General features: G+C 41.5%; 2 protein-coding genes across 2 annotated transcripts; both read left to right on the top strand.

Moving 5' to 3' along the window:
* The first annotated feature begins 1,991 nt into the window (after window positions 1-1,991).
* LOC124467408 (natterin-3-like) lies at window positions 1,992-3,708 on the top strand. Its single transcript, XM_047019690.1, has 2 exons — window positions 1,992-2,052; window positions 2,498-3,708. Exons 1-2 carry the CDS (start codon window positions 1,992-1,994, stop codon window positions 3,535-3,537), a joined length of 1,101 nt encoding a protein of 366 aa, XP_046875646.1. The 3' UTR covers window positions 3,538-3,708.
* A 1,640-nt stretch (window positions 3,709-5,348) lies between these two features.
* Window positions 5,349-6,984, top strand: LOC124467464 (ladderlectin-like). Its single transcript, XM_047019750.1, has 7 exons — window positions 5,349-5,372; window positions 5,481-5,556; window positions 5,675-5,722; window positions 5,900-6,084; window positions 6,290-6,424; window positions 6,528-6,639; window positions 6,724-6,984. The coding sequence occupies exons 2-7, from the start codon at window positions 5,496-5,498 to the stop codon at window positions 6,783-6,785; spliced, it is 603 nt and encodes a 200-aa protein (XP_046875706.1). The 5' UTR covers window positions 5,349-5,372; window positions 5,481-5,495; the 3' UTR covers window positions 6,786-6,984.
* The last annotated feature ends 1,711 nt before the right edge of the window (window positions 6,985-8,695 follow it).

Genomic DNA, 8,695 nt, shown 5'->3' with positions numbered 1-8,695 from the left:
TTTGGCTCTCCATTGGTTTTGGGTTCAAAACCCTGAAAACCCACTCAAAAATAGTTATTTTAAATGGACATGGCAAAACTTGTTTATTTTAAAGGAATCATCTAATAACTAAAGGTTTAATAAACTGTAGGTTTTTAGTTCGACCATCTCTTGATTACTATGCTGCCTTCGTCCTGCATGATGCAATATGTGATATGCATTCCAAACACACACGTTCACACACCACACCTTTTTTTATATTTTTCTGGCTATCATGGAAGTATCTCCAAAAACATTACAAGGAACAGTTTCCACAGGCTCATTTTACAGCCATGAATTGGATAGCTCTCAATTAAATCTGTACCCATTTCAGACGCTTTTATCCAAAGCGACTTACAGAAAGAGCTTTACAAAAAGTGCATAGGTCAATGATCATGAACAACCAAAACATTGCGGGTCGCCAAAACATTAAGCATACACTGTGAAAAGCATAGAAGTGGCTGTGGGTAGAACCAGAAGAGTATGAAGTTAAACAAGTTACAAGTAAACAACGTGATCCTCGAAAGTGCTAGAGTGTACCTGGAGGAAAGCAAACAACAATGATATAATTCACAGCGAGTAGTTAAATCAGTTACAACTAACCAACAAATGCAACAAGTCCCTCAACAAGTGTCATTGTGTTCCTGCAGGAAATAACCAAACATCGGATCCAACAAATCTTTCCTATGTACCGTTGTACTCTCAGAACAAGTGCGTCTTTAACCTTTTCTTGAAGGTGGGGAGACAGTCAGTATCTCTGATGGAAGTGGGGAGATATTTCTACCATTGGGGGGCCAGACAGGAGAAGAGCTTGGGTTGGGAGCAGGTGCTCTTGAGAGGTGGGGCCACCAGATGGCTGTCAGAAGACCATAGGTGGTGGGTGGGGGTGTAAGGCTGGATGAGAGACTGGATATAGTCAGGTGCAGTTCCGCTGACCGCTCGGAAGGTCAGTACCCGGGTCTTGGTATGGTAATACCATTAAAATGTATTATGATATAAATCTGTTTTTTTATGCTTTGTCCTATTTCTTGCATATAGAAACTAACCATTGAGGGTTTATCCATGTCTCTCTGACAAAGGAGAACATTTAACCTTGTAAAAATATGACATCTGACTTTTAACTGGTTCAGGAAACCCTCCTCCAATGATTCCTTCAGCAGCCTATAAAATAACCTTGCAACTAATTAACATGCATGTGTTCATGATCAAAATCTAGTCCATAATTGATATTGATATGCTTCAGTAATAAATGCACAGATAATAGGAAACTTGTTATCTATCATATTTAAATCATGAGGTCTGTTATTGAAATTACTTTATACATAATCAATAGTTCTCTGTGTAAGCCAGTTGAATGTATTCTATTATCTCCTAACTAAATCACCTGTGCCTATGCATTTAGCAGATAAAACGATTCTCAATATTAATCACCGGCCATTAGAATGGTAGTAGGTGTGTGTGTGTGTGGTGCAAAAGGACCCTAGATCAAACCCCAGAAAGAGGAGGAAGTGATGCTGATGAGCAAGAAGAAGATACCCGGTGGATCATTCAGCCACATTTAAGGAGCATATCAAACTGTCCCTTGATCAACCCAGAGATAAAGACAGGGAAGAAGTGACACTACTGAGACACAAAGACACCTGGGACAGCAGGTCAATCAAGGAAATCATTCTTCAACGTTCCAGGGTTTGGATTTCACATCTACTTTCTAATCTATTTTTTTTATCTACCATTTGCACAAAAAACTTTTTTTTTAAGTAAGTATTTCCTTGTCATCAAAGTATATATTGGGAACTCTCTGTGTATTGGAACAGAAGCTTGTTGACACATTCAATTCCCACTTCAACAGGTACTGAGGCTGCCACACTCAGCTGGATCAACATGTTGAATTTGGTTGGATTCAATTCCAATAGCAATGACCCTAGAATGAATCTTCTGTGCTGTCTGTCTCTTTACAGGATTCCATCATCACCATGGCGATATTGACCATTCCTTTTCTTCTATGTGCTGCCTTCGTCTTGAGTGGTGCAATAGGTGAGATACACTCCAAACACACATACACACATCAAAACACATTCTGAATATGCACAAGAGCAACAATCCTAGTTTTAAGCTGATGTTACTGCTCTCGAAACACCTGTCCAAATGTTGGATGATGATGAACAATTTTTTGTCAGACAAGGAAGAATTACATACATTTTGGCGTGAATGAGAGCAGGGTTGTTTTCATTAGCCTTTCAGCTGAGTCTTTAATTGTAATTGTGTTGCAGTCAGTGAAAGAAATCAACATGCAACACGGAAGTGGATGTTTTTCACAGTATTTGAAAACAGTAATCGACCCATCTCTGTATAGTGAATTGCTTTTCTACTGGCGACCACAGCAGTGTCTGACACCTCACAAGTATTCTGCCGTTCCACCCCTGTCTGCAGTGCCGATGTTGAACCCAGAGCTGGAAGGCAGTGTCCCCCCTCCTCTAAGTCAGGGTCCTGTCCAAGGGCCCTCTGACACCTGCCAACTTTGACAACCAACAGCTCGAGACGTTCTCCTCGTTCGGGGACAACGTTAACCTGCAGTGGCTGAGATGGAACGGCCGGCTCCCCAACGGAGCTGTGGATATCTACAACAGCTACGTTAGACGAAAAGACTACGTTTGCAAATACAGCTGTATGTCTGGGTTTTACACCCCTAGCAAAGGCCCCTACTGCTACTACCCCTATGGCGATAAAGAGCACAAGTCCCGTAACTTTGAACTGCTGGTTAACAAGGACAACTTTGAGTTCCTGGAGTGGAAAGGAGGCTCTTACGGTTCTGTGCCCAAAAATGCTGTTAGGACCTGCTCCTGGGTGAGCACCTACGTGGGTCAGAACAAGTACGGCCTGGGTAAGGTGGAGCCAAAGCACAAGGCCTTCTTCCTGCCCTGGAAGGGACGTGAGTACTGGTACAAGAGCTACCAGGTCCTGGCCATCAACAAAGATCACTACACCCAGTCCATCTCCAACGTGGTGTACGCCATCAACAAGGCGAAGATATTCAACCAACCGCCTGAGACCATGCGCACGTCCCGGGTGACTAACAACGGGTGCCAGACTGTGGTCAAGCAGGTAACCATCTCCAAGACCACAACGGTGGAGAAATCCTGGAACATTGGCCGCTCCACCAAGGTGGGCATCAAAACGAGCATCACCACCAAGATCCCTGTCATCAACACCGAGCTCAACCTGGAACTCAGCAGAGAGAAGACCCTCCAGTCCTCCAAGGGCACCACCATCACCGACGAGCATGAACACACCTTGTCCGTGGAGCTTAAGGTCCCCCCCAACCACTACTGCACGGTTCGCATGGAAGGCCACAAGATGACCGCCGACGTCCCATACAAAGCTCTTCTCAGCCGCACCTACAGTAACGGAGTGACCCGCACGACGTATATCTCCGGCAAGTACGACGGCGTGCAGATGAGCGAGGGCCGAGCAGTCATCGACCGCTGCCAGCCGGTGCCACATGCCAAGGCCTGCCCCTGAAAGACTCTGATGTTTTAACCACCTGTAAAATCCCTTGGATCAGATCCCTTTCATGTTCTGCATCCTTAGGCTGATCCCATAATTCCTCATGTGTAATAAAGACAGCAAAGTTTGCACAGTTTGACCAATGGAAGTCAACTAAAAGATAATGGTGTGTTATTGAAATAAATGTATTCAGAGTACAAATGTATTCGCTACTCTTCTTTTCTAAAGTTCCTAAACAATAAACCATGTACTCTGAACACCTGAATGTTGTACAACACCAAAAATGTACTCTACAGTTTACATCCAAGAGAAGGAATTCAAATTTATAACTAAAGCAAGTTTTGCCATAGAAGGTCAACTCAAAGGGTGATCCGTAATATGTCGTCAAGTCCGAGATCGGGATGGTAGTCCAGTAAATCCAGGGAAGGGTAGGAAAGCGGCTCACCGCAGCTGGAACAGAAAAAACGATAGGGAACACGTCAATATCACAAATCTCTTCAGCAAAGAAGGAGGGGAAACAGAGGATATTTATAAGATGCGTAATTATCACACAACAGGGAACAGGTGGTGGTGAGGAGGAAAAAGGTGCCGATAGAAAGATGCGCTTCATAACGTTGCTTCTTAGAAGTGCATGCATAGAATTTACTGAAAGTTAAACCAAAATGCCCAATAACTATAGCAATCAGCTTACTATACTATTCATAATATAAATAATCTCTTCAGTGTTTTTTTCAGCAAGACTTTGAGTGCCATGCAGTACTACATAACATAGGAAACCTCTGATCAGAATCTCTGCTGGTTCTGTTGATTGGAAACTCTTTGGCTACATATTGTTCCTGTTCATGTGTGATCATGACATGGCTATGTGAGAATTCCTCCTACAGCAACAATGTCAAACTAAAAGACTGCCACATGGCAGAGCTGAAGATTCAGGTTTTTATTAGAGCTTTCAATCACGTAATCAAAGAAGTGTCTTGACAATTTTCAGTCTCCATTTAAAGCGATGAAGAAGTAAATTGGTTGGACATGGAGCCATGTATAAATATTCTGACATTAAAATGGTTCAAGCAGTCCTCTTCAGATGATTCAAAATGAAACAAATTCCCATTTGTGTTTACGATGAAAAGGATATCTCCAATCGATGAGTACAACATACCACCATTCACACACCAAGTATAACAACGCCCCTGGGTGACACAATGTTTCTTGGTTTTGGCTCCACATTGGTTTTGGGTTCAAAAGCCTGAAAACCCACTCAAAAGTAATTATTTTAAATGGATATGGCAAAACTTTATTATTTTAAAGGGATTATTTGATAACTAAAGGTTTAATAAAACTTCAGGTTTTTAGTTCAACCATCTCTTGATTAACATTTTTTTATGGCTTGTTAAGCAATAGAAGATACCCCGTGGATCATTCAGCCACATTCAAGGAGCATTTTTTTTTTGCATATCAAACTGTCCCTTGAAAAACCCCAAGATAAAGACAGGGAAGAAGTGACACTACTGAGACACAAAGACACTTGGGACAGCAGGTCAATCAAGGAAATCATTCTTCAACGTTCCAGGGGTTGGATTTCACATCTACTTTGTAATCAATTTTTTTAATCTACCATTTGCACAAAAAACTTTTTTTTTAAGTAAGTGTTTCCTTGTCAGCAGGTAAATCAAGGACATTATTCTTCAAAGTTCCTGGTGTTGGATTTCACAAAGCAATCTGCTAACTACTTTTTAATTGACCATTTGCACGAAAAAGTAAGTACGTATTTCCTTGTCATGAAAGTATTTATTGGGAACTCTCTGTGCATTGGAACAGAAGCTTGTTGACACATTCAATTCCCACTTCAACAGGTACTGAGGCTGCCACTCTCAACTGGATCAACATGTTGAATTTGTTGGATTGAATTCTGATAGCAATGACCCTAGAATGAATCTTCTGTGCTGTCTGTCTCTTTACAGGATTCCATCATCACCATGGCGATATTGACCATTACTTTTCTTCTATGTGTTGCCTTTGTCTTGAGTGGTGCAGTAGGTGAGATACACTCCAAACACACATACACACATCAAAACACATTCTGAATTTGCACAGGAGCAACAACCCTAATTTTAACCTGATGTCTCTGCTCATGACACACTTGTCCCCTCAACAGAGGCCACCATGGAGTCTGCTGAAGTGCAGCAGCAGGACCTTCCTCTGGGTAAGATGATGAACCTGGTATTCATCTATACGTCCCTACTATGTGTCTTCATGGGTGTAACAGCAAAGGTTACAGTTTAGGCCAAGTGAGATGTGTCTCTGCCCTTGTGCAGCTCTCAATCTCCTTGTACGAACAGACCTCCATGAATAACTGTGCTGTGTAACACTACCTTTCTAGGACAAATGGATGAGGATGGAAACCCACCGTCTCTCCTCGACACAGAAGAGGAGCTGAAGAGTGACGAGTTGGAAGAGCTCGGGGAAGAAGAGGAAATGGCCCAGAGACGACCCTCAGGATGGGCCAGATACGGGAAACGCAATTACCTGTATGTGTCCCAACGAAGACAATGGGTTGATGCAGAGGTAACTAGGCTGCTAGAACAGTTACAAAAAAAAAAACAACAATTAACAATATGACATTCTGAATAATCCCAGATAATCATATAACATTAATATGATTATTAATCAATATTAGATTTTCCTGTTTTCCTGTAGCACATTTCAGTTGGGTAAAATGTTTTAATAGAAAACATATGAAAGTTATAAGAACATTGTCTTTCTCTTGTAGCGGTACTGTTTGCAGTTGAAAGGGAATCTTGCCTCCGTGCACAGCTTGAGGGAACAACAATTCCTCCAGAGATTGGTCAAAAGCAGGACTGGTAGCTACCCCTTGACTTGGATTGGGGGGACTGATGCTGTTAGGGTAAGAAGGATAGGATGTAAGGATGGGTCACAGGCATCACAATATTCATGTTTGATTCCAACAGCCTGTTCTTGACATTCAAATGTCTGTTAATCTTCCAAAGAGCCGAGTGTGGTTGTGGAGCGATGGATCAAGGTTTGACTTCACATACTGGGCCTGTGGCCAGCCTAACAATCAGGGTCGACGGGAGCCGTGTATCCACATCAACTATCAGGGTAAAGCACGTTGTCACACAAATCACACAATTTCTCCCAAAGACAAACACATACACAATGATTAATGGTTATATATTTTTTCAGGTTCAAGGAAATGGAATGATCTATATTGCCATGCAACCCTTGGCTTTATCTGCGCCAGATGAAGTTAGACCAGCTTGTAAAGCTGCAGCACTATATGGACCTTGAATATATCATTTTTTAATCATCCTCAATTATTAATCAATTCTAAATCCTGTTTGTTATAACCATAGAGTGGATACTATAGTTGGTTAATTCATTGTACTCATTAGAATATAAATGACTGAAAACCAACCTGTTTTTTCTGTGGACCTTTTCTTAAAATGTTGATTGATTAGAAGATTAATTGGTTGGTGATTCTTTTATTTAGCGTTGTTTAAAAGTATTTCTCATTCAATAAAGTGTTGAAACCAACAGATGATTCAGTCAGAGCTTATTTTGTGTTCAGAGCGCTACCACCACACTGATAACTTCCACCTGTTCACTCACGTCCATATTTATAATAGCCCACAAAGAAACTCCTTTACAGAACCAAACACATATTTGGTAGTTCAGTTATTGAGACTTTCTATGGTCATATACCTGAATGCATTTGATCACATACAGTTGTGTACAAAATATTACCAGTGTTTTTTTTTATGTGAGTAAAGCTAAAATCCTTGTGTACAAAATCAAATGTTTTATTTCCACTAGATAGGACACCATGGGGTAAGTCCATGACAGGCTGGTAAATAACAAAAGGTTCCAGTCATAAAAAGAGAGTAACATATACTGGTGTCTTTGTTTCTTCTCACAGAGATATAGAACTTCAAACCTGACAGTAGTGATCACACAGTGTTTTACTTGGAGGATGGGACTCTTATCTAATCCTCTTCTTACCCTGTCCAGCAAAAAGCCCTCCTGTCACACCTTGGGAAACTGGTAAAGTGTGAAAAATAACAAATAACGCTGAGTTCACGAGTTCAGTAACACACCAGCAATTGAATAAAATATGTTTTTATTGAAGCAGGCCGTGGCGGAGAGTCCTAGTGGGTCACGGAGCAGAAGTTTGAGCAGATTCCCCGGGAAGCCTGGATAGACGACAGGGAGAAGCAGAGAAAAGAAAGGGAAGGGTGGGAGGGTGACGATAACATACTAGCACAAGGAACAGAGAAACGGACTTTATACAGAACTCGTAGGCTAATTGAAAACGGGGATGCGTATGAGTTGATTGGAGTAAAGGAGGAGTCTTGGTGCGCTACCTTCCTCCCGAACATCAGCTAATCTACTCCATAGCATCAAATTACTGGATTTGGTTTCTTTATTAGTTATTTTAAAAGAGATGGATGACCACTGTGAAACCTCACTATGCCCCTGTGACACTATGTTCATCTGCTTTAATTGTAGAGGAAGCATGCAGAACAGGTGATGATGCTGTGGAAGGTTGTCTGTGCAGGTTAAATGTGTGTGTTGTCACTTGTCAGATTAGTTATTTAGAATTGTACTCTGACTTCAGTCGTTTTTGTAGTTTGTGTTTGTTTCTGAATGTGCATTATTATTTATTGTTGAACCTTGTTAAGGGAAAATGTATGTCACTTTGGGAGAACGTTTTTCAATGAAACACATGGCCCACTAGTGTTGTTTGTTGTGAGTGTAATTGGCGCTCTCTGCATGGGCATATCTAGCCCTATTCTGGGCTGGAGCCCCCCCAAAAGTTTCCTTAGCCCCCCCCAAATAAAAAATAAAAAAAATAAAAAAGAATAATCATATTTGAAATCTAAATGTGTTAATGTATCTTCCTAAAACCCACTAGAGGGCACTAAAAGGATATTTTCAACAACTTCTTCTGGGGGAACATGCCCCCAGACCCCCCTAGTTTTGCTGGGTCACAGGAAAAACAATAGGTTTTATCTCGGGGCTTAGCCCCCCCCAAAAGTGGGAACCTAGATTCGCAACTGGCTCTCTGTAAAGCAGCCATGACCATCAGCTGGAATCCATTAGTGCACAACTTGTCCGACCTAAAATAGCTTGAACGGAAATTCGCATAGACCCTATT

The sequence above is a fragment of the Hypomesus transpacificus genome, chromosome 4 (genome assembly GCF_021917145.1).
Source record: "Hypomesus transpacificus isolate Combined female chromosome 4, fHypTra1, whole genome shotgun sequence".
Taxonomy (NCBI): domain Eukaryota; kingdom Metazoa; phylum Chordata; class Actinopteri; order Osmeriformes; family Osmeridae; genus Hypomesus; species Hypomesus transpacificus.
This window is presented reverse-complemented; position numbering and strand designations above follow the sequence as displayed.

What these genes read in the sequence shown, in the direction of transcription:
- LOC124467408 (XM_047019690.1), top strand. Translation starts at nt 1,992, where the DNA reads ATGGCGATATTGACCATTCCTTTTCTTCTATGTGCTGCCTTCGTCTTG. An exon ending in CGTCTTGAGTGGTGCAATAG is followed by an intron (nt 2,053 to 2,497) that starts GTGAGATACACT and finishes CCCTCCTCTAAG; the next exon opens with TCAGGGTCCTGTCCAAGGGC.
- LOC124467464 (XM_047019750.1), top strand. Translation starts at nt 5,496, where the DNA reads ATGGCGATATTGACCATTACTTTTCTTCTATGTGTTGCCTTTGTCTTG. An exon ending in GCAGCAGGACCTTCCTCTGG is followed by an intron (nt 5,723 to 5,899) that starts GTAAGATGATGA and finishes CTACCTTTCTAG; the next exon opens with GACAAATGGATGAGGATGGA. An exon ending in GGGGGACTGATGCTGTTAGG is followed by an intron (nt 6,425 to 6,527) that starts GTAAGAAGGATA and finishes AATCTTCCAAAG; the next exon opens with AGCCGAGTGTGGTTGTGGAG.